Genomic DNA, 25986 nt, shown 5'->3' on the forward strand with positions numbered 1-25986 from the left:
GAATAAAATGAGAGAGTTATTTAATAAAATTGTTGTCCCAGGAAAAATTGAGTGACCCAATTCTAACTTGAAGACCTTAATTGATTGTGAGGCCTCTAAACTTAGGGAGCATAATGTATTAGATGATTAGAAGATGCCACACCCTGGAACGGGAGGCTACGACATTCACATCAGTCGTCGGGTCTCATTCCGGCAATAAAATCTTTCCACCTTGGGGTTTTCTTCAAAGAATCGCTTAATTTTATGGGAAAATTACATCTAAATACAGTATATACGTACTATATATACAAACCATCTTTATATCCAAACCATCACATCAGTCGCCGCGTATTTCCATCGGATGCACATATTTCAGAGGACCAGTACTTATGGTTCTACTTGCAGCCTTGCAGGGATCCCCGTTCATTGAAGGCGCCGAGTCAATGGAGTTGTGTGCGTCCACGGCATCAACACACATGAGTTGTTCCCAGTATATATGGTGGTGCATCCATTTTACAGGTAACTTGTGTGTTCCTTGGATAGGTGTGTTGTGCAGATCTGACATAGGTTATATTGATGCAGAAAGGTTTGCTCTTTCAAAATCAAATGCATTTGTGTGTACCAAGTTTAATAAGGTTTTTTAGGCAAGTTTAAGAGGGGTTGCCGGAAGCTACTGAAACGATCTGAATACCAAATTCTGCTTCTTCTTTTTTTGCTTGCTTGGTAGTACAGTCTGCACTACATATCAAATCTTGTCATTTCTTCACATCTTTTGAGAAATCTTGTCAGAGGAAGAGACGATGGGCTTTAGAGAATTTGAATCACAGGATAGTGATAAATAGAGGGATAATTAATCTTGAGGTATATAAAAGTTTGGTACTGGATTTACCCAATTAGAAATTACAGTTGATGGAGCTGGGATCTTAAACATTTTTTTTCTTTTGTCGTGTATATGCACACTCACCTTCTTGCAATTGTATCTATTAACTACCTTATTGCTTTCACATATAAACTCCTGGTCCTGGATGATTTTTATTTAAGAGCATAACTTGATGAACGGAAGAGGGAGGTTATAAAGTTTACTCGCATATTCTTGTTTCGGAAACAGTATAAGAAAGGCCAATCTGCTGGACCTTCTTGTCCATAGCGGGGGTGATATAGTCAATGGCTCTTTTCGCTTGCTCATTCACAATGGCTATGAAGTAATGTGGAGCACACTATACTCTGTTAAATAGGAATTTACTCGTAATCTACATTTAGATGCTGCTTCAGCAATTATCGTGTGATAGTGCATGCTTAGGGACGCCGGAGAAGTGAGAAAGGCCGTCGTTTGGTGTGGGCCAGACTAGTGTCTCCAATTGTTGCCATACTGTCGTCTTATTTGATTTTATTTTTCAAAGTTGAGAAATGATGGATGAATAACATAGATATGTTGGAAGATAGTACACTTGAAATAAAGGTCTTTTGAAGATCAGTTCATTGTTATCTCCCCTCCTCTCTTCTCACAATATATATAAGAAAGAAAAAAAAAGGCGAGAACAAACGGCCATGTGGAAGTGTCAATATATTGACCTAGCCGTCAGCTCTAAAGCTACAACTAGCCGGGTCCACAAGATCCGGCGCACCACCGATGAGGTGATGAGTAGATGAGAGTCGTCGAAGGGAAGGTTGAGGAGGAGGATAAGTAGTTGGTAGACAAATGCAAAGTTGGGTGTATGTTGTCAACAGTTTGGAGGGGCGTATTTCGAATCGAACAAATTAAAGAAAGAAAGAAAAAAAAAAGACAGCAAGGAAGGAATGTAGCTTTTGATTCAACAAGGATAGGGAAACAAACAAAGAGTAGGTATTTCCCACATGTATATCTATCTGAAAGATTGTTGTGTAGAGTGGCACCGAGAGCTGAGCTGAGCTGAGCTGGCTTCTTCAATCAATATATATAATAACAAGAATAATAATAATGTTACTTCTTTTTGGGTAAGTAGGTAGTACTGACCCATTGAGCCAATGCCAATGCCAAGCAGCAACATTCAGCATTCAGGTTCAGCTACATTCCTTCCTTGCTGTCATTGGAGCGGCGGCGGTGGAATCAATGGCGAATCTTTCTTTCTTCTTCTTCTTGTAGAGAGAGAGAGAGAGAGAGAGAGAGAGAGAGCCGTTGCGAGGGGAGAGAGAGACGAGGATGAAGATGGCGACGCGGTTGGTGCTCTTTGAGTTTGCATCATTAGTCATTGCTCATTCACCAGCAGAGAAGCAATGCATCGGAGGGAGTGGAGCTCACCGTTTCGGAGCTCTCCGGCGAGCCCACCGTGGAGGGAGTGGAGCTCACCGTGGTCAGCGTGGCCAGAAGCTGGTCGCCCACGGCCTCCTCGCTGTCCACCACGTCCGACCCCAGCACCAGCTCCGCCACCGTGGCCGACCCTTCATCCCCAACCTTCTCCTCCATCTTCTTCCGGAGCAGGTCGGGCAGGTCGGTGGCGACCACGCGCGCCCCCAGCAGCGCCGCCACGACGGACACGAGCCCGGAGCACGGGCAGCAGTCCGGTGTCGGCGGCGTGCTCGAGGAACTTGGCGCCCGTGACCCCGGAGGCGCCTCGGAAGGAGGAGGGCTGCTGGTGGAGCGTCAGGCGGCGGCCGCAGGCGTCCATGGGGAAGGCGTTGGGGCGGTGCGACGCCGGCTGGCCCAGGCCCCACAGCAGCATCGTCTCCGACGCCCCGCTCTCCACGCGCCGCGCCGGTCCGCCGTACGCGCCCATCCTCCAGCGGCGGCGGCGGCCGAGGAAGGAGAAATCGTACGCTTGGTGTGGTGGGCTTGTGGCCTGTTGTGTTTCTGCTGGGCCGGGCCGAGATGGGGTGGCTGGGCTGGGAGGCATGGAGGCCCGGCCCGGCCCGGGTAGCGACGCTCCATCCGTCCTCTCTCTTTCTTTCTTGTGGACGGATCTGCTCCTCATCTTCCATCTCCATCTGCCATTTCGAATTCTCCGTCTCTCTCTCCCCTCGCAACGGCTCTCTCTCTCTCTACAAGCAGAAAGAAAGATTCGCCATTGATTCCACCCCGACCTCCCCATCTGCCGCTCCCCCCCCCCCCCCCCCCGAAGGTGCTCGCGACGCCACACGAGAGAGAACAGTCCACAGACAGGTGGGGTTCCATATGTGCCCGCGAGACAGAAACAAAGGCGCATGGGGTGGCGGTGGATCCGTGATAACAGTAAGATGGGACGACAAGGATGACTAATTGGCAGGAAAACGAAAAGTTGGGTGTATGCACGACTACAAGGAAACAGGGTGTTAGTCGATAACAATCAGGAGGAAACGTCGGATCATAGTTTGTCCTGGGGGCCAGCTATCTTAGATTGCCCATGGCCAGAAGGCTTGCACCAAATTCAACCAACGTGTGCTCGCTTTGTCCACGCACCGTTGCCTACCAAATCTGACCCATACAACTTAGAGCCATGTTGGTCACATGGGGAGAGAGGGTGATTCACATTTTGTCTTGCTTGCACTTGCCGTGTTGCTCACGCCACATTGGGGTTAAGGGTTCATGGGTCGGTGATTTTCCATATATTCTCTCACCATGCAAATGAAAGTGCACGGGGACTGGAAAATTGAGCAATTTACCAAATGATTTAATTCACAAAAATAGTAGATAAAGCATGACTATAATAACAGAGATAGAACAAGTCGTGCAATCTAATAGAGAGTATGCGAAGAAGGCACCATCTTGGACTGCATAAACTTCCATGACTAGAGGGCTCGTAGTCATACCAAGGTGCACAGTGTGCCCGCTGCATCTCGAAGACTTTTTTAGCAAGGTGTGCAAAGTAAAACCAAGAGCTTCTATGTTCGAAGTAATTTTATAGGTATTTTGGAAGATAGTATACAAAGATACACCGCAGTCAACTTTGAAGATCCTTTGAACATCAGTTCACTATTATCTCCCCTCCTTTCTTCTCATTGTCGGGGTAAAAAGCTAGTTGACAACACTCATAAATGCATGATTTGGTTGTACCCACAACCAACATGTGCTTGCTCAGTCCATACATCGATGCCTACCAAACTATGCGCATGCAAGTAAGAGCCTTGCCGACGGAGATGTTTCCGTATTGTGTGGGCCCTTAAATTGGACAACATGCATTGCATTCACCACAAAATAAACAACTCAACAATCAATAATAGAAATAGTCTCACAAATAATGACATATACAATGGGCACAGATGAATCTCACCAATCCCCTAAATCTCACACACACATATATGGGAAATTACTCACACATGAGAGGGGAATAACCAATAAACATAGAGATTACACAAAAGATGAATCATATTGATAATATAGCAAAGAACCGCAATAATATGAATGATCGATCAGACTGATCGATCCAATCTCAATCTCTGAATAAGTGCGAACGGAGTTACACAAATTGGAATAACTCTCTCTTACAAATTGACTAAAAGAGGGGTTGAAGATCGGAGAAGGCTGGAGTGAATCTAAGTGAACTTCTTCTCTCCCGGATCTCTTCTATCTTCTTGAGGCGGTGGTATGGCTTCCCTTTTTATTGTCTTTCTCCTCGGATCTGGCCTCCTCCTTCACGGAATTTGTTTGGACAGATAAGGGGTAGGTTGTCATGGCGGTACGAGTGCTCACGCTCGTACCAGACGCCATATATTTTCTCGGGTGCACCAAATGACAATTTTTGCTGAAAAGGTAAGTTGCTCCAAATTGCTTCAACGACCAGGGTATTCATTGCTTTCCTTGCAGAAGTTTTTGGTCATGCACATCAAGGAGGAAACACAAGGTTTCTTCATTCTCGAAGGAGCATCGTTAGTAAAAAAGGGGAGAAACCGGCAAAAACCCTTTGAAAAAGCAAACAAATACCCATGTGAAAGTGTCAAAGTATCGAGCAACTAAACGGGGTCCACATGTGCGAGATCCAACGAACCTTGTCACCACTGAGGACCGAAAGGTCATGTGCAGAGGAGAGGCATCGAAGGATGAAGGCTGCCCGCACTTTTCTTTTCTTTTGTTTTTTCCATGAGAGTAAAGAAAACGAGGAGGCGTTGTCGATGAGGAGTTTAACTAATTGGTAGACAAACGCAAAGTTTGGTGTATGTGGATAATTCCAAGTTGTTAGATGGTGCTTAAGAAGCTTGTCATAATGCGATATTCTGCTGAGCAGACGTTGTCAAAACTTTGGAGGGCCTTGCCTGTTTCGAACAAATTGAAGAAGAAGAAGAAGAAGAAGAAGAAGAAGAAGAAGAAGAAATTGATATTCTATGATTCGACAAGGATAGCCAAATTTCGCACATATTTTTGGGGAAATTTTAGTCTAGTATCTAAAGTGACTGATGGTGTAGCAGCGAGAGGTACAGCCAAAGCTTGCACTGGCTTGAGTATAATAATAATGTTACAACAATGAGTCTGCACTGCACTCCCAATGCCAATGCCAAGCAGCAGCAGCTATGTGTGTGTGGCAACTAACTCATGTTTTTCTTTTTGAGGTGAACTAGGGATTTGGCAACTAACTCATGTGAGACAGAGGCAGACAGAGTTGGCTTCTGTCCGGGCTTGTGGCCTGTTTCTCTAATGGTCTGGGCCGGGCCGAGATGGGGTGGCTGGGCTAGGAGGCATGGAGGCCCGGCCCGGGTAGCGACGCTCCATCCATCCTCTCTCTCTTTCTCCATCTTGTGGGCGGATGTGCTCCCCATCTCCATCTCCATTTCGAATTCTCCATCCATCCCCGTCTCTCTCTCCACCCCGCAACGGCTCTCTCTCTCTCTCTCTACAAGAAGAAGAAGAAAGAAAGATTCGCCATTGATTCCACCCCGACCTCCCCATCTCCCCGGAGGCAGCAGCTGCTGTTGAGCGCCGCAGATCTGATTTCCATGGAGGTGGAGGCGGTTCCATCGGCGGCGCCGGCACTGCCCGGAGGGGACGGCGCCGTCCGGGTCGTCGCCAGGATCTGCCCCCCTTCTGCCGCATCCACGGCGACGACAGCGCCAGCTCCTGCCGCCGGGACATCCTTGTTCCAGGTCGCCGCCTCGCGTGGCCGCCGCCCCCGCGCCTCCGGGCCCGGCGCCGGCGCCGTCCTCTCCTTCACCCCCGCCGCCGCCGCAGCTCCTCCAACCCCCTCCTCTTCCTCCCAAGGGTAATTCAAGCATTCCTTCTGCCATTAATTCCTTGCCGACTGAAACAAAGATGGATCCAAGAACTCAACTTTTTTCCCCTCCTCTCCTCGCGGGTGTTTGCAGGAGGTCCGCCGCCGGGCAGCGCAAGGAGGAGCACAGGCTCGACTGGTGCTACCTGCAGGAGGAGACCAACCACCACGTCTTCCTCCACGAGCTGCACCCCATCCTCGTCCACCACCTGCACAACCACACCCAGACCACCGCCGGCAGCAGCAGCAGCGGCACCGCATGCGTCGTGGCCTGCGGCGCGGCCGCCGCCAAAGACCACCTCTTCAAGGTACGCACACGAAGCGCCCACCATCCTTGCCATTTCAGAGACACCATATGCAACAGTCAGATGCATCTGTAATTTCGAATTTCTGCACATTGTTCCTGCTGTCTGTCTGTCTCAGGGGTCGCAGGACCAGCCGGGCCTGGTCACCATCGCCATGGAGGAGATCCTCGACTTCGCGGCGTCCATCGGCGGCGCCGTCAGGGTCTCGTCCTACCAGGTGGTGCAGGACGCCCACGTCTTTGATCTGCTGGAGCCCAAGGAGCAGGAGGTCCTGGTGCTGGAGGATGCCCAGGGCAAGACACACCTCAAGGGCCTCTCCAAGGTACTACCACTACTCTGCTCTCACAATGCAATGCAATGCAGCCTCTTTTTAAATTCTTGTTTCAAACAGAGAATAACAAAATACACTTAGAAGAAGAATTGCTTGGAATTCATACTCATACCAATTGTTTTTACATGCCAGCCAGTTTAACCACCTTAACAGTGTGGTGATTTTACTCTGTTAACATGTTTTTATTTATTTGTCTTCCTTTGCAGGTTCATGTCAAGTCCATTGAGGATTTCACGCGGCTGGGTTGTTTCGATGAGAACCAGGACAAGCAGCAGCCCACCAAAGCTTCTTCTTCTTCTACCCAGCAGCAACCCACTAAACCATTTTCTACCCAGCCGCAACCCGCTAAAGCTTCTTCCACCCAGCTACCGGCCAGAGGGCACCAAGGCCTCATCATACACATATCTAGCTCTGACCAGGACGGCAAAGAGCGTCCCGTGGCCAAGATCAACTTTCTCAGCCTCACAGGTTTGTGTTGTGATCTTCTCCTGCGTGCACCTCATCGAGCACTGGCTCGCTCACACTACTAGTATGTAGCATCTGCCTTATTATGTTTGCTTCTTGGTGTCAGACTATGTGGACCCCAAGCAGAAGACCGGCGGTGCAGCAGCCGCTCTGTCAAGCGGCAACAAGTCCATGTACACCCTGATGAATGTCGTGCAAGCGCTCAACAGCAACCAGAGCTTCGTGCCATACAGGCAGAGCAAAGTGACTCGTATTCTGCAAGACTCTCTGTGCAAGACGAGCGGGGCTGTGGTGATCGCCTGCTTGGTAAGCTATACTCCCCATCTTCATCTCGTGTGGAATCCGTATGTATGTTTATTGTTTTGTTTTGTTTTGTTTATTGCAAGAGGCACGAAAGAAGATAAGTAGTGTTTGCATATTGTAAATCCGTATGTATGTCAGCCTAGTACTGGAATGCATGTTCTAGCTCTTTGTAAGCACTCCCAGAAGCTGACATGAATTGGATGAAGAGGTTACTTGAACTTTATTACTCCGTATTAGGTCGCAATACTTTTGTTCCTTAACTACCAAACTTGCATGTTCTTTTATGCTTACTAGCTTACCTACCTGTTGGAATTAATATTAATACGTATAACTCATAAATATTCAATTTCAAACTTCGTTTATCCCTTCATGGTTGATGCAGGAAGAAGTTTCCTGCCAAGATACGGTTTATACTCTCAGCTTGGCCGCTCGCTCGAGTCAAGTGGCCACTCAAGCGGCTAACGAACAATGCCGCAGGTCCACGAGTGTTACAAGTTTCAAAAGGGCAGATGTTAACTTGTCTGCAGTTGCTAAAAGCTCCTCAAGGCCGATTCTTTCTTCTACACACCAACCGAATCCCGTGGTAGAGAAGCAGCAGGATCGGCCCCAATGGAATATGAGCGCAGTAAAAGCAGCTCGAACTCCCATTGCGAATAAGAGGTACCCTTCTAACCTGTCCGAGAATGGATTTGACCCTGGCACTTGACTAACATTGTGATTACTAACTTTTGTTTTTGGTTTCTTACAAGGTCTCAACCAACCATGCATCCAGCGAAAAAATCTGAAAACTCGCTCCCTACTCCTATCAAAGTTACCCAAAAGGCTGCTACACCCACAATGAGCGGAAGGTACCGCACAATTCATTTCAGAAGGCTGCTAGAGGATTTGAGCTTTGCAATTGATTTATATTGTGTTGATAATGTTTGCTTTTAATTTTTCTTACAAGGTCTCAACCAAACATGCATTCAGCAAAAAACCTTGAGAGCTCGCTGTCTACTCCTATCAAAATGCCTCCAAAGGATGCTAAACCCACGATGAGTGGAAGGTACCACACCATTCATTGCATAAGGCTGGTGAACAATTTGAGCTTGGAATTTGACTAACATCGTGGTGACTGACTTTTGTTTTTGATTTCTTACAAGGTCTCAACCTGAAAGCGCGGTCTCTCCTCCAACCAAGATGAAGCAAAAGGATGCCAAACCCGCAATGAGTGGAAGGTACTACGCCGTTCATTAATAAATCCTGTGAAAGGCTGGTGATTGATTTGAGCTTGGTACCTGACTAAAATTGTGTATTTTTATTTATTCCGTAAAAGGTCTCAAGTAATGATGCGCTCAGCAAAGAAACTTGAAAGCTCGCTTTCTGCTTCTATCAAAACAAAGCAAAAGGATGCTAAACCTACTGCAACGAGCGGAAGGTACCACACCATTCATTAACTCCAGGAAATTTCTTGTCCAATTTTTCCTTCCATAAATAACTTGTGTCCTCTGTACATGTACAGTGCCTTATTATGCCCAAGCACCAATTCAGCAAAGGTAAATAACTTATTGCAATGTTGCAAGCAGAGTAGTATGCAGGTGTTGAAGTTGCCATTCTAATGTTTCGAACTAATCAATTCCAATCTATGAAATTTGTAGGAAGAGGCAGCAGTCATTGCACCAGCAACAGTAACAGAAGTCGAGGTTAGTTACACGGATTGCACTTGTGCATGATTGTTTGGCTATCAGTTTCTTAATCTAAATTGTTTCCACTGCATCATTCTACAGGAGATACAATCATCACAAGGCATGGAAATCGATGCTCCATCAACAGATGAGGTACATTTGTTTCTTTTCAGTAGTATAGTGTCGCTAGGTACATTGGTTTCTTTCCGGTAGTATAGCGTCACTAGGTAGATGATAACCTTGTTAATAATGATTGCCATATGCTGGACACAATATGCAGGGATTTGACAAAACAGGCGATGCTTTAGATACTGTGCCATCTGAAGTACAGAAGGTGGCCTCGAGTGGTATGGCAATCGGTGCCCCATCTACAGATGAGGTACGTTGGTTCCTTTCTGGTAGTATAGTGTCACTAGGTAGATTGAGAACCGTGTTAGTAATGGTTGGCATATGTTGGACGCAATATTGCAGGGATTTGATAAAACAAGCGATGCTCTGGATACCGTATCATCTGAAATACAGAAGGTGGTCTCAAGTGGTATGGAGGAAGAGGTACATAGCCTGTGCAGAAGAAGTAGATCTGTTTTTTTTTTTGTTTGTTTTAGCAGTTCTGTCTATCATGAAAAAACATCATCTTCATCTCTTTATTCAGGACCATTCATCGTCAAGTCTGGATGCAGCGAGTTCGTGTACCATGGACTTGGGCGAAACCTGCTCTTCAAACATTCCTGGTATAAACACAACTCTTGGTATTATTTTCTTGGCGAATCTTTTGGTGTACACCTAGTTGACAGTCAATCGTCACTCCCAGATGCCTTTGTCGAGAAGACTCCAGTCAAAACTCACATGAACACTCCAAAGATCAGCGACAAACTGAGAGAGATATCAAACTCACTGAAGCTTCTTAATGCTCGTCCATTGAGCGTAATGGCACAAAAGGTAGCCATGGAAAAGACACAAGAAGAGGGCATGGAGAAGATGCAAAAGGTGGCCATGGAAAAGACACAAGAAGTGGCCATGGAAACAACACAAGAAGAGGGCATGGAGATGACACAAGGAGTGGGCATGGAGAAGACAGAAGAAGTGGCCATTGAAAAGACACAAGGAGTGGCCATGGAAAAGACACAAGAAGAGGGCCTGGAGATGACAGAAGAAGTGGCCATTGAAACGAAACAAGAAGAGGGCATGGAGACGACACAAGAAGTGGCCATTGAAACGACACAAGAAGAGGGCATGGAGACGACACAAGAAGTTGCCACTGGAACGACACAGGAAGAGGGCATGGAGACGACACAAGGAGTTGCTGTTGAAGCAGCACAAGAAGTGGCCATTGAAACAACACAAGAAGTGGCTGTTGAAACAACACAAGTGGCCATTGAAACGGCAGAAGAAGTGGCTGTTGAAACAATACAAGAAGTGACTGTTGAGACGGCACAAGAAGTGGCCACTGAAACAACACAGGAAGTGGCTGTTGAGACGGCACAGGAAGTGGCTGTTGAAACAACACAAGAAGTGGCCACTGAAACAACACAGGAAGTGGCCACTGAAATGACACAGGAAGTGGCTGTTGAAACAACGCAAGTAGTGGTGGCTGTTAAAACAACACAGGAAGTGGCCACTGAAACGACACAAGAAGTGGGCATGGAATGTGTCCAGGGTGGGACCAACATAGATGCACCTGAACCAAAGACGCCTGCGATGCACCTCAAGGTCGAGCAACCAGCAGATCCAAAGACTCCTGCGATACACCTCAAGTTTGAGCAAGCAGCAGATTATCCGACTAGTTCATTCAAGACTCGTAGCACCGGGATAAAGGTTGGTAGTTCACACACACCTTGCTGACACATCCTTGTCATATCTCCTCTACATTATTGACCTTGTTGATGAACACTTCCTTTTTGTGTTACCACAGAAATCCATAGTCCAGGAGTGCTTGAGTTTTCTCAACAGCGCTAACAAGTGAGTACAATCCTAACTAATAACAAATCAGTCATTGGGAACTGTGTCTGCTTATCTAATGCATGTTTGTATGTCCATTGCAGGGAGCAATTGAAGAGCTTGAAGGTTTCGATCTTAGTGACTGTTACCCCTCAGTTTTGTTTTGTTTTGTTTTTTCACTAACCTGCTGTGAATTTGCAGGGCATCGGAGAGAAAAGAGCAAATTACATCATCGAGCTTCGTGAGCATTCACCGGAGCTGTTTAAAGGGGTAGGTGTTGTAGCTCGACATCACATAGAAAGTTTAGGCAAAACCAGTAGCCAAGTTAATTATGACTTACGGTGTGCGTCGTCCTTGTTGCATGGTTTTGCAGATAGATGATCTGAGGGATGTCATTGGAATGAATAAGACGGAGGTACTGACCGAGTGAACCACACTTTTTACTTCATATACATGCAACATCAATATTGTTGTATTTGGTTGGTTTATGCTTACTAGTGTTTCATCACAAGAAATACCATTCCATCACTGTTGATATGATGTGACTCGCATCTATCTCTGTCATACAATTACTGTAGATATACTAACTAGATGTGTTTGGTTCCCTAGAATAGATATACTACATGCAAGGTGTTTAGCTGATGTGATGGGTTAGTGAAGAGAAGAGATGTGTGTTTTGTGCTGATTGGCAATAATAATATAATAGAGATGATAATAACAATGAGGTGTTGGTGTTGTTGTTGTTGTTGTGTTTGGGCAGATAAAAAAGATGATGGCGGGGATCATCAACAGCCCCTAATCTAATCCCCTTGATTGCTGATGATGGATGGAGTGGACGGATGGATGGATGCTAATTTCTTTGTGCACAGGGAGGGAGGGAGGCATTTCTTTGTGCAACGGTTGGTTGTTGGTTGTTGTTGGGACGGACACAAGAGAAGAGAAGAGAAGAGTGGCATTATGTTTTTGGTGGTTTGGTCTCTGCATCTGCATTTTGTGGTTCATGAATGAATGAATGAATGCAGTAAGTAGTGCAGTGCAGTCAGGAGGTGCTGGGTGTTGCAGTTAATTAGGAGTATATTTCTTGAGTGTGTGTGTGTGTGTGTGTGTATAATAATCTTCATTCTAGCTAGTTTCCTGTGTTGGTGTGGGAACTGCTTACATTTCAACTTGATGGAGCCTTTGCACTCGACTCGAGATTAGACTGCATGCAAACACAGATTCATCAATCAAATGGTAAAGTAGAGGGGAACTTGAATTGCCTCCCTCCCTCCCTTCACATGTACTCCCTCCGTCCCAAAATTCTTGTTTTAGAATTGTCTAGATACGGATGTACCTAATACTAAAATGTGACTTGATACATCCGTGTTTAGACAAATCTAAGACAAGAATTTAATTTTGGGACGGACGTACCAAAATATAAGATGCTTTTGCTGTTAAAATTGAACTGGTAAAACGTCTTATATTTTGCTAGTACGGAGGATTGTCTCAGCCGTCCTGGGTCTTAGTTCGATCCACGGACCGCTAGCTGAACTTAACTGAAGCTTCCTCAGACTAGTTTTCTTGAGTTTGAGTGGCCGTCGTCTCTCTTCACAGTAAGCAACTGATCTCCAGAAAGGAATGTTCATTTTTGCTGCTCGAGCACTCGAGTCCATAAACACCCTATATATATTTTGGCAAAATTACATTCTTACTGTCAGAATTTTTTGTCGTCTTTCTTTCTTTCTAGGTACAACAATCTTAACTGAATAACCTCTGCCTGACCTGAAAAACACACAACATATATATGTGATATGCAATGTACCCTCCACTAATACTAGTACTTCACAAAAACAACCAGATAGTTGCATCTATAGTCCCTTATATGAGGACATGCACACCCTATATATGTATTCCCTTATATAAGAAATCTATTTAGGTTTTTTCTAGTGAAAATAAATATAATTAGGTATTCAGAGTCTTTTTTTGGGCTGTACGGGCCTGTTTCTTTTGTTTTATAGCTACAGCCCAGCTGTCTTCTGTGTGTTTTGGTTTTTTGTACGTGTTCATATTTTTTGGCAGACTCCTATTTGGCGCACGCAACCTGGTGCGTACCCACCCCCCCCCCCCTGAGCCCACTGCATACAGAAATTTTGAAATTTCGAATATTTTTAATTCATGATTTTTTTTCAAATTGGTCAACATTTTTTAAATTTGGGCTGAACATTTTTCGAATTTAAAATTTGTTTATCGAATTGGAAAAAGTGTTCACCATATTTTTGAAGTTGCGATTTTTTTTCTTAATCCATCAACTTTTTACAAATTGGCAAATACTTTTTGAAATGGCGTACATGGTTTTTGGAACTCATCAACAAGTTTTTTTGCATAAGCGAACAATTTTGTTTAATTCTTGAATAAATTTTGAAATTTAGAAACATTTTGTTTGTGAACAATTTTTGAATTCATCAATATTTTTTGAATCAGTGAACATTTTTTGAAAATTTACGAAATATAGTTTTCTAAATCCCAAGCATTTTCTTGAATATTTTCATAAATTCAAGGACATTTTTTGTATACACAAACTTTTACTTTTGAATCATGTGCATTTTTGAATCGATGAACATAAAAAAAATCAATTCATGAATACCAAGTGTGTGTGTGTGTGTGCGCGCGCGCGATATGTGAGGAGATGCATGCCCTATATATTTAGTCTTTTGTACATGTTGCGAACTTTTTTTTTTTTTGGAATTTGCTAAGTTGCACTCCCTATATATATGTGAGGAGATGCACTCCCAAAATGTTCACCATATTTTTGAAGTTGCCAACATTTTCTAAATTCATGAACTTTTTACAAGTTAGTGAATATTTTTTGAAACTGCGTACATGTTTTTTGGAACTCGTCAACAAGTTTATTTATTTTTGCATAGGCAAATATTTCTTGAAATTTGTGAAGAACTTTTGAAATTCATAAAAAAAATTTATTGACGAACATTTTTGAATTCATCAATACTTTTGTTGTAGACACAACGTTTTACTTTTTAATCATGAACATTTTGTGAATCGGTGAACACTTTTTTAAAATAAAAAGTCATGAATATTTTAAAATTGACGTATATTTTTAAAGAGGCAGTGATATCAAACCCATTAAGGGGCGCTTGCTGGGAGAGCAAAGGGAGTGTCCACGTGGATCCAGGAGGTTGGGCAGGAAGCTGCATGTTGGTTGGGCCACATGGTGCGTGCTGATTGGGGAGAAAAAGGAGCAGTAGGTTGCATGTTGATTGGAGCACTTGTTGCATGTTGATTGGAGAGAAAAAAGGAGCACTAATTGGGTCCTTTGATGCATGCACATACTTTGTACACACAACCTTTGTCATGCACATTCATGCTATTAGTGATCTTCACGCTCTTATATTTGTTTACGGAGGGAGTAGAATATAATGTGTGCATACAAACATATATTAAAAATCTTATCTCAAAATTGCTGGTTGGCCACAGTGAGAAATCTTTTCTTGGATTATTTTTGCAAGATGGAGGCGAGACTTTTTCCCTTTTTATTTTTGAGAAATTTTTTCTAGCCTTTTTCTTTCCCTTTTTGAGATGAGTGTGATGCTGACATGATGCGAGAAAGTTTTTTAAAATTTTGAGAAAGGTGAGGTTTTTCTTTTCTTTTTTTCTTTAAGATAGAGAAACGTGCACACAGCTCCTTCTCAAGCGGCCCGCAATGGCGGGCCCCAATCACTATGCTTATAGTATATGTAGTGCATCCCCATGTTAAACAAGATCATGCACTTGGCCTGGTTGCCCGCTCGGGCTGTGGTTGGGCAGAGCTTGTGGGTTCGAATCCCCTGTGCGTGTCTTTTTTCATTTTATTTCTCGGCCCACTGACATATGGGCCGCCTACGGACGTGTCCTCCACTATAGAAATACGAGATACGTATGTGACGTGTAGAGCCAGGACTTGCATTTCAACCTCAGGGACCGTATTGACCATGTATTTTTATGTACCGGGACCGTATTGAAGCAATACGTAAGTTTCAGGACTGAGTTGGACGTCGTCAACGAGTATGAGGACTATAGATGCAATTATCTCCAACAACAATTGTTGTATATACATACATGGGTGAATGAGACAACAACCTGCAGACTGCTCCAAGCGATCTTATCTTTTCATGTCTAGTCACAGAAATCAACATCACACTTGGTTTCAGTACACACTCTCGAAAACTACACTTGTTGATCTGGGCTGCACTAACTCAACTTAACTCAGCCGTGCTGTGCTTCACTTCTTCAAAGTAGCACATACCTTTCTTCACGTTGCACATAGCCCATGAGCCTCAGGGACGCTAAACACTGGTACGATCGATTAGTACGCAGCCTCAAGGGCCTAGCAGCTGGATGGAGCGAATCCACAATGATGGCGAGAAGTTTGCTGTAATTTGCCAGTTTCCTTACAAGGCTAAGGCCCTGTTTAGATACTCTAACACAGTTAGAGTTAGAGTTATTTTCTAACCCACTCTAACCCAAATAAGCACTTCCCCATCGGGATAGTTGGGTTAGATGGAACTAACCCAGGGTTATTTGAGCCCTCAACTAACCCAAACTAGCTCTAACCCTATGATCCAAACAGGGTCTAAGCCGCAACGATCCTGATCCCGACCCCAGGCTCTCCAGGTCGCGAGACGAGTTGCTGGCGCTGGACGAACCGCCGCTAGGGTTCAGTACTCCGACGAACTCCGCTCCGCTATCTAGTTTTTTAGGCGCTGGACGCGCACGCCCGTTGCCGAGCGCTTCCGGACAGAGCGAGATGCAAATCCACATCGTGTTATCATTGAGATGAGAACTGACCGATCCAAGGTACTGCTGAAATTTGAGATGAGCTCTAGACCCATATAGCAATTTCTGAAAAATCTCTAAGGACCCATGTGGGTTATATGGCATTAGGTGTAGTGAGAAGTTTAGTCTCACCCCGAAAGTAGAAGAGGAGTTGGACCTCCTTATAAGGGTTTCTTTTCTACATGCTATTGGAGCTTGAGAAGAGAAGAGGCCCTCGCGCACTCCTCCTCCGCCGCCCGCCTCGCCACGCCTCGACGCGGGATTGAGCCGAGCCGAGCTCACACCTACGCGCTTATTTTTGCCAGTCACTAACGGAGAGTTCTCTGACAGCTGGGCCACGATCTGAGACGTCGGATCATGGGCTATCACGGACTCGGACGTGGGTCGAGCCCACGTCTCTCCACGCGGCTGCGCTTATATGCGGTGTATCCTAACCCTAGCCGCCACGAACAGATCACATCTGCTCCACGCGCATGCCCACCGTTGTTCCCTTGCTGCTGCTGCCACCGGTGACTCCATCCCTTCCGCCGCGTACACGGTCGACGGGAGAGCAGGTCTCCGAAACCACGCCCTTCTGGTTCCTGTACGGGGTGAGGGGCGAATAGGTTTTTGGGCAGTGATTACGCGACTGCTCACTTCCGATCGTCTACTTCCTCTACGTCTGCGTCACCTTCATCATCAACATGTCTGCCGACGCCGAACGTGCCGCCGCCGAGAAAGCTGAAGCTGACAAGAAGGCCGCCGAGGACGCCGCTGCTGCCACCAAAGCCGCGGCCTCTGCATGGCCTACTGGAGGGTATAACTCATTTTTCCCGCTCCTACTATTTTCTGTTTTAGCCATGCTAGCGTTATACGTAGATCTTTCTGCAATTAGCGTAGTATGTACTAGTTTGACTGAATATCAGTATGCGTTTATTTGTGTCAATGCCATGCTAGTGATTTACTCGTGGACTAATTTAATCGAGAAATTGCCTATTTACTCAACAGGTACTCCTATATCATATCTTTAATTTATCACTTCCTATGCTAGCTCTATCAGCATATCTATCTATCTATCTATCTATCTATCTATCTATCTATCTATAGATTCACGTTCGCTCGTCTGCTGCATTGTGTTGTGTGACGTGATTAGCTCCATCAGTTAATCGTGACGCATCTCGTAAGATTCACAAACATAGGTCTACAAGAGCCCCATAGTTCCTGCTGGCCCTTACCCTGGCGCGCATAGCATGGAAGGCAGGCTGTCATACTATATTAGCGTTCTATGTGTATTGAGTAAGTAATTTATCTTCATATACATCATGCATTGTGCAAGTTTTGAGGCAAATTTTTAGCGCTTTGAGTTATCATGATGATTAAAAAGTATGTGTAGAGATTCCGGCAGTGACACACTATTTGTATTTATTTTTCTCCCTCTTAATATATAGGCAACTCAGTTGCCATTCCCTAAAAAAGTGTATTGAAAAATGTGGGTTCTATGTAATAAAAAACAAACCTTTGAATTCGTATTGAGAAGAAGTTTTTGATGATAAATATTTTCAGTGACAAAAATTCATTGCGAAGGAGAGAGTATAGGAAGGGCCCTGAGATTAAAAAACTCAGTGCTAAAAATTCATTGCAATGGAGAGATATATGAAAGGGCCCTGAGTTTTAGGTTCACCTCGGGCCCCCAAAATCTTAGGACCGGCCCTGCTTTCTTCATTGAATGTTAACTAGATGACTCGTTGCACCAATGGCGCAAAGCCTGAGAGGGAGCCAAGTATGGTGAGAATATTTAGACACCCAAGTCGAAAACCAAATGTGGCCAACACTCCCGCATCCTCTGCTTGGAAGCCGCCTTTTCTCACCGGAGCTAACATAGATACATGATTCTTCAAGAGCAAATTTCAGAGAAAATATAAAGCATGGAAAGCTTTAAGTTGTACTATTGAGACCATACCACGATATCTTCATTTAGTTTCTTTGGAAATCTAAAGGTCTAAGAGGATGGTACATGTGAGAAGCTGTGAATCCATAACAAAAAACTAAACTAACTTACAAACAAACATTTCAAGTTTGGAAGCCACAAAGATGCGGCCCAGATCTCTCATTGTAGGGCAGGTACATGTCCTTAATCCTGCATCCACAATCCATAATTTTTCAACACCTAAATCCATGAAATCCAAACAAAGGAAATCATGGCAGAAACATGTGTCGTGGCTTACGTCTCGGAGAAGGACTTCTTGGCATTCTTGTACAGGTTGGACACAGCAATCCTCGCTGCGAGCCCATCATTTCAGTCTTCTTTAATCTCTAACTGAACCAAATAACAAAAGCTTAAGCTTAAGCATCCACACACACAGAAAATTCAAAACAAATCTCACATAAAACTGTCCCAAGTCAGATACAGGGGAAACCAAGGTGAGATGATCATGTTTCTTATAGGAAACAATAACCATAGGTAAATACATACATTATTGTCCTGTCAGAAGGTACTTAGTTGTACTTCAAGTGGTACTGGGACATGAAACTAAGCCATTGAAATTTTTGTAACAGAATAGATGATAACACCAGTGTAGGCCATGAACAAAAATACAAAGAAGAACATAATCAAGCATAACCCACCTCGACCGAAGCAACGGCTGATCAACAGCAGGAACCTGAACCTCGTGATGCTAGACCAGATATCTATGGTTACCCATTTTATTTCTCCCGCCTAACCTGAAGTAGTTATCTGGACAAAATAGGGAGGCACACTTAAACAAATCAGTTCTTAGTAATTATAGAATGCCCTGTATTAAAGGAAGTAAAATCAAGCATGTATGTGCTCTAACTTTCATAACTGCATGTAAACTCAGCAACTAACTTTATATACCAAAGTGTACAATTCTCAAGTTTAGCTACAGAGACGAAAACAGGGACAGAGGGCGTGCACCTGAAACCTGACGGAGTTTGCTTCGGCCTCCCTCTCAATGGCCAACCCAGAACATAATCATCAACCATGCGCGCCTCCCCCATGTACTTAAATACAGTAGGCATATATCAACTAAATCCAGGCACCTAATTAAAAAAACACTGCTGTTAATATAAATGCAGACAAAGACAAGCAACCAGATCAGTCTAGTTGCACACACCATGGTCAACACGAGTGCAGCACGATCAGCATGTTCATAGAACCACTTCCATAAACAGTTCCAGTAGGCTCTGATAAACTCATTTCCAGCAATCCATTGCTTATATCAAGAATGACCAAAAGAAGCAAACCGAGCACAACTCTATAAGCACAACGTTTAAAAAAATCTCTTCTCTAAGCTAATCAAGCCTGCTCGCTTTCGTTTTTGATTAAAGCCAGTTCGGTCAGTTAGGAGAAAAAAAACAATTAATAAAATTACCCAAACTAAACAATCTTCTAATCTGCTTTAATGGAACATAATAAGCATTTGCTGCTGCTCTTTGTATGATATACTGGACCCCTTTACAGGCGGTTATGCATGCACATTTTACACAGTAGCCTGCATAACCCACTCAGCTTGCTTACATAATTTAACAGGCTAATAAGGAGACAAAGGCTGACAGCATTAAAAAAGACAAGGCGCATCATAATCTCACCAGACAAGAACAAGTGGTAGGCCATGAAACAAAGCAAACAGAGCATGTAGCAAGAAGCAATGAAGTGCATCAATAAGAACACATCTAACCTTGCAAAAGTATGACCGGTCCGGACGTCAGGAAACCTGGACAGGAAGAGAAAGAAGCAACGAACAAACATTTCAGCTCAAACACATTTTATCAAACAGCAGACGAGCAAGAAATATCTTACCTTTCCAAACAGAAATATCTTGCATTTTATCAAACAGTAGCCTGATAAACAAGAAGTTGGATGACCCTGCAGCAACAAGATAAAGAGAAGTGAGAACAAGAAAACCGAAGAGCACGAGGACATGGAAAGCAAAGCCGGCCGAAGCGACGCATGCAAAAGAAAAAAACGACGGTGACACTAATACGGAGAAGAAGAGCTGCAACCTCAACCGGTTTGACAACCAGGAGAAGTCCGTGTGGACGAGGCCGAGGCTGCCCGCCAGGACCAGCTCCAGCGCGAGTTCCACGTCTGCCTCATCGCGCTGCGCCACAATCGGCTAATTTAGATTAGAATTTTTTTTTGTATTATGTTTTAGATTGGAAAAAAATAGAGCTTTGGTTTGGACTTCCTACGCAAGGAAAGATTCTGATTCACGTCCAAAACCCTAGTTTGGGTCTAACTCGGAATCCGAACTTTCCAAAACTATCTGGTTTAAAAGCTAGCTGCATGTTGCGGGTCACTTTTGAGGTAGTAAACAACCTCGGTTGGAAATGACGCCAAAATCATATTTATTCGTTTTGACGAGACAAACAGTTTTTATGTTGAACGTTTTTTGATTCGAAGCCATCTTGAGAGCCAAATCGCTCTCGCAAAATAGGCAATCAATGGCGCTACCCATCAAACATCAGCTATATGGGTATCTGATGGGGTGCGCCACAATTTGCTTGTGGTAGGGCTGCACTTTAATGGCTCTAACTTGTGCATACAACCTCGGATTATGACATGTAGCATATTTTTTGTTGTTGTGTAGCATCATGAGCAAATCTATGACTAGATGCATGTATGATTAGGGCATATGGTGATATGCGGCATTGGACGTATGTGCGGGGTGATTACTGGATGTATACGCGGCATTGGACATATGTGTGGGGTGACTAGATGCACGTATGATTAGGTCGATGTACACCTAGCAATTCATTAATAAAGTTAGCTCCTTCACAAAGCAAGGATTGATGCACCTACTCACATTGAGAGAGAGTTTTTAAGTTAAATCGGTTTTTCACTTACCCTTTTGTTCTTTTACTTTCGAATAATTTTTATTGCAGACGAGAATCCATCTGCATACGGGTTCCCTTGGCCATCATCCGACGATCAAACCATCGATGACCTAGAAGTAATGAGCACGGGGCGGCGTCCGGTGGCGGTGACCTCTGCGCCATGTGGCCCTGCCTCCTCAAACACCCCTAAACCCATCAGGAGCCTCAAACCCCCCTAAAACCACCGGGCGGATGTCATGGTAAAAATATAGCGACCCAGGCGAGCAGTATGTGACGATGGAGCTTGATGAAATGATTCAAAAAAAGAAAGAAAAGAAAGCTGAGCAACCATCAAAGGGATATGGTGTGAGTCTTCTCTGGTTGGTTATATGCAGAGAAGATAGAATATTTTTCTTTGGGTATAAGCCGAGAAGATACACATAATAATAGTTCATATCCATCACAGTGTGCAATGATGATTGAAGCTTACCGCTTTTAGACGATACGGCTATTTAAGGCGCTCCTCGCGTGGCGAGGTGGGACTAAACCATTGCGGAGTTTGTTCTATCAAAAACTTGGCAAATCCTGAACCCTGACATTCCAATTTTTCAAAAAAATGAAAAAAGGAAAATGTTTACCAAGTGTCGAAAGTCTGCAAAGATGTGACCCCTGGAATTTCTATTAAAAAAAATAAAAAATGGAACATGCCTGTCGAGTCTTTGTTAGACGAAACTCGGCAAACAAAGGCCGCATCACGGTTCCGTCGCCTGCTGTACAGTAGGGCCCACTGGTCAGGCTTTTGCGAGTTTTTTCCTCACCGAAAATCGGTTTTATTTGAGATTCTGCCGAGTTTATTTAGTTCGCCGAGTCGTTTTTCGTTGGAACCAGGCAAAGCCAGAGTTTTGCCAAGTAGTTTATCACTGCCAAGTTTAATTTTGAATCAAACTCTAGTTTGCTGAGTTTTCGATAAAGTGGACTCGGCGAAGTTCTGGAAGTCGGGATAAAACTAGATTCTAAGGGGGTGTTTGTTTTCAGGGACTTTTTTGTGTAAGGACTAGAAAAAGTCCCTCTTAGAGACTTTTTTACCAAACGGGAGGGACTTTTTAGGGACTAAACTAGTCATTTGGGACTAAATGAAGAAGACTCTCAAGGAGAGTCTTTTTTGGGACTTTTTGGGACTTTTCCAACAACGCCCCTCCATGCATTCAATGACCCGCCACCCCATGGTGTTGTTTGATTGTTATTTTTTTATATACTAGGGACAACATGGTCATTTAATAACCTCTAGAAAGAGACTAAGGACTTTTTAGTCTCTGAAAACAAACAAAAAGAGACTTTTTAAGGACTAGAGACTTTTTAGTTGGGACTAGAAAAAGTCCTAGGACTTATGAATCAAACAGGGCCTAATAGTGATGAGCTGCCGACATGCATGAAAATTTTGGCCCACCGGAATGCATGCGAGAGTCATATATTTTGGGAGCACCAACATCAACATATATCTATGGCCCACAAAGAAGAGTCCGCTCCGCACCCTCCCTCTCGTCTTCCAAGAAAACATCGCGAACGTGTGGCTGCCGACGGCGACGGCGACGGCGACGGCGAGCTGAGCAGCGCGCCGCCTCCCATTCCCCTGGTCACTGTCGTCGCCCTCCCACTTCCGGCAACGCAACGCAACGCAAGCAACGAGATCGATCGACAATGAGCGACCAAAATTAAACCCATGCATCAGGTAATTATTACTCTAGTATTAATTAAGCTTCTCATGTCGATCGACGACGTACTCTTTAATTTAATTTGGTTGGCGCATCAGATTCAGATCCAATACCTTGATGTAAATATCATCAGATCCAATACACTGCTAGCTAGTACTAGTACTTTCGTCCTGGTTTATTGGCCCTTCATATTTAGTGTCAAATTTTGATAATAGATTTAACTAACAAAACGTCAATGCAGGTCATAAAAAACTGTATTCTCATGGTATAATTTTTTATGACATGCATTGACATTTTGTTAGTTAAATCTATGATCAAAATTTAATACAAAATACGGGAGGGACTAATAAATCAGGACAGATGTAATAGCTAGCTAGATGCCAGATTATGTCTTTCTTCTTCCTTCCCCCTGATTTAAAGTGTCATATGCATATATAGCACGCTATTCACCCAAGACTAGAAGAGAATGGCTGCATCTGACAAGACATATATGTCGCTGGTGTGCACAACGGTGCAAGAGCTGGCGTGGTTGATGAGGTGCTGGCCGCTGATGAGATGCCGGAGCCCATCCCTCTCATCGATCTTAACCGGCGAGCTATTTTACGGTACCCTGGTACTCCCAAAACATGTGCTGGAGTACCGAACAAATCTAGCCGTCCGTTGTAAAAGGTAACTTAGTCATTTTTCCATGGGTACTTTCAATTTTCTCCCCGTGATCTCGCATAGATGCCAAATTAGCTCCCAAAAGAAAAAAGGAACTCCAGATCAAGTGCCAGAAAAAACTCCCGTTCGTTCGGCCGGAAATCCCGATCGCTCGCTGCATCGCAATAGAGTGGCGGCGCCACTTCAAGCCTGATCCTTCTCTACCGCAGGCCACCGTGCCTTCTCCACACCGATCGTCGGCTCCGCCGCGTCGCTCGTATGGCACATACGGATGAGCCACCCCCGGCCAAACCCTGTACTGCGCCACGGTCGAGGAAATGGGTCCGGCGGCTGCACGGCATAGGTCTTGTTCCGGCTCATCCCCGACGCGGATGCTTCCCCGCTACTCACCCATGAAGGACGTTCATAACCCGCTGGCATGGGCTCATCCCGGCATCTCCGGACGCTGCATGCAGATCAATATATTAGGTTTTGCTTGCAATTGCAAAATAAAAAATGGCCGCCAGAATACATGAGAGGTTACGAGGAATGAAAATGAATTAATATTAGATTGTTATATTATTACAGTTTTGCCCCTTATATCAAGGTACTCGTGTACTTTTTAACTTAGTACTCTGTTGGATGAGTGATGGAGTACCAAGTAATAATGTCCGCTGGATCAAGAGGAATGTACGGTCTATACTTATTTCGGGGTACCGTAAAAGATCTCTAACCGGCTGACGGCCGTTGACAAAGCCGACAAGCTCCGGGCGGCTCTACAGACCTGGGGCCTCTTCTTGTTGAGTGTGTGCACCCTTAATTAGTTTCTTCTACTCCCTCCGTTCAATTTTATAAGTTAAAATGTCTTCAAAGCCTTATAAAAGTGAACAGAAGGAGTAGCTAAAATTGTTCAACTTTTGCTGAGGTTTTTGCCCAGGCGACCAACCATGGAATGGAATCGAGGAGTCCCTTATGGATTCCATGATGAGTGCATCGAAAGACTTCTTCATGCAACCGTCTGAAGAAAAGCAGAGATACAGCAACTTGATAGACGGCAAGCATTTCCAGATGGAAGGCTATGGAAATGACAAAGTAGTGACCACCCAGGAGCAGGGCCTGAGCTGGAACGACCGCTTGCATTTGAGAGTGGAGCCTGAAGACGAGAGGAATTTCGCCAAGTGGCCCACTCACCCGGAATCTTTCAGGTTAATCACCTACTCCCTCCGTAAACTAATATAAAAGCATTTAGATTACTAAAGTAGTGATCTAAATGCTCTTATATTAATTTGCCCTTGGTTCCAAAATGTAAGGTGTATTTTATTTTTCTCTTTCTACATATATACATACAGGGATTTACTACATGAGTATGCACCTTCTAGTTGGTCCTTGCGAATCGCCAGCCGACAAGCTCAGTGCTTTGCAGCCGTTATTCACGGCCAATTGGATTGACAGTGGGTCGTCGCCAACATCTCCCACGCTTGATTCAGCAGCCGACTGTGTGACTCACCGTCCGGAGTTAAATCGTTGGTTTCAAGATCCGGCCATCCATTAGTTGGTCCATGCAAAAGATTCAGACCTACTGCTTCAACGATCTGGCCGTATGTATCGACAGTAAGCCCACATATGCATGTATACGGTCCGCTCAAGAGGCCCACTCACGCGGTCTTGCACTACTAGTAAGTGTGCACGTTATTTGAACTAATAAGTGTGCATACGCAATACGCATCTATTTGGATTAACATATTATAGTAAACTTAATACAAGACAATTTATTCATAAATTTGAAATTTTCTATAAATTTGAAATACCATTTCTCCTTAATCAATATGTCTCCTGTATTAAAAGATCACCCACTTTTCTCAATGTATAAAATTCAAAATTGTTTACAAGATTCATCATGATTCTTCATATGCACACATTTATGCAAGTATAGTCACACATGAAAATGTCACTTAGGACAAGCTAAGGAACTGTTTCAGTGCCAACAAATTCCAGTCAAGAACTACACAAGATTGTCATGAACATATACAGAGAGAAGTGACCTCTCTTTCTCCGAGATTGATCGAATAACAAGTTTTTGTATATATCTATCCGACACTACTACATATATACCAGGTCCTGATAATTGCTGCATGGCCTCCACCGAAACAATCGTTTCCGCAGATCATTTCTTATAGGTAACCTCCACCCGCCGATGATCCCATAGCCGGTCGTCAGGCTGGGAGTAGTGAACGTCCACTAGCAAATATAAATAGGAACAAGACAGGCCTGCCTAAATGAGTAATCTATAGGCGATTTCAGGCATCCCGACCGCAAGCAAGACGGTAGCTTTCATGAGCGGCTTTAGGAAGCATCTATGGACCTGTTTAAATCGATTTTAGAAGCTTCCGTGTAGTTTTCTCTTTTTTTTCGACATGTTTTCATGGTCTTCTTTGGTTTTTTCGGGTTTTATATTTTCCTTTGCCTTTTTTCTTTTTACCAAATACATGTCGACTTTTTTTAGCACATGTTCTACAGTTTTTGTATACACGTTGAACAAATTTTTAAGACACAGAAATATTTTTTTTCATATGATAAACAATTGCCACATACATGTTTGAACATTTTTAGAATACATTTTATACATTTTCTAAATACACCTTGATTTTTTTAATGATAGGAATTTTTTTAAAGCGAAACGAATATTTTTTATATTTTTTTTAAAAAAACTTTCAAACATATTTTTGAAGTGCGTGAACATTTTTTAATTTTCATGAACATGTTTCTGAATGATACAAAACATTTTTTCTAAAATGACGTGAACAAAATTTTTTACTTGTCTAAACATTTTTTTAAATGGCATGAATAAATTTTTGAAACACATGAACATTT

The 25986-nt window shown here is 43.9% G+C and overlaps 1 protein-coding gene and 1 pseudogene across 1 annotated transcript; one reads left to right on the plus strand and one right to left on the minus strand.

Annotated features, from left to right (window-relative positions):
- Positions 1-2204: 2204 nt before the first annotated feature.
- Positions 2205-2849, minus strand: LOC147956643 (uncharacterized; annotated as a pseudogene).
- A 2871-nt stretch (positions 2850-5720) lies between these two features.
- LOC125521495 (kinesin-like protein KIN-10B) lies at positions 5721-12399 on the plus strand. The gene is made up of 22 exons (XM_048686548.2): positions 5721-6122; positions 6226-6439; positions 6555-6758; positions 6974-7235; positions 7339-7538; positions 7918-8195; positions 8285-8383; positions 8482-8580; positions 8678-8752; positions 8851-8952; positions 9037-9070; positions 9173-9217; positions 9302-9352; positions 9480-9578; positions 9671-9751; positions 9852-9930; positions 10011-11014; positions 11112-11158; positions 11242-11263; positions 11339-11407; positions 11511-11552; positions 11898-12399. The coding sequence occupies exons 1-22, from the start codon at positions 5860-5862 to the stop codon at positions 11934-11936; spliced, it is 3408 nt and encodes a 1135-aa protein (XP_048542505.1). The 5' UTR covers positions 5721-5859; the 3' UTR covers positions 11937-12399.
- Positions 12400-25986: the final 13587 nt, after the last annotated feature.

Source organism: Triticum urartu, chromosome 7A (assembly GCF_056163025.1).
Source record: "Triticum urartu cultivar PI428250 chromosome 7A, HENAU_Tu73, whole genome shotgun sequence".
Taxonomy (NCBI): domain Eukaryota; kingdom Viridiplantae; phylum Streptophyta; class Magnoliopsida; order Poales; family Poaceae; genus Triticum; species Triticum urartu.

Bases quoted from the DNA above. Each gene is read 5' to 3' on its own strand.
- LOC125521495 (XM_048686548.2), top strand. From the start codon at position 5,860: ATGGAGGTGGAGGCGGTTCCATCGGCGGCGCCGGCACTGCCCGGAGGG. The intron at 7,539-7,917 runs GTAAGCTATACT...TGGTTGATGCAG, and splicing joins CTGTGGTGATCGCCTGCTTG to GAAGAAGTTTCCTGCCAAGA. The intron at 11,408-11,510 runs GTAGGTGTTGTA...ATGGTTTTGCAG, and splicing joins CACCGGAGCTGTTTAAAGGG to ATAGATGATCTGAGGGATGT.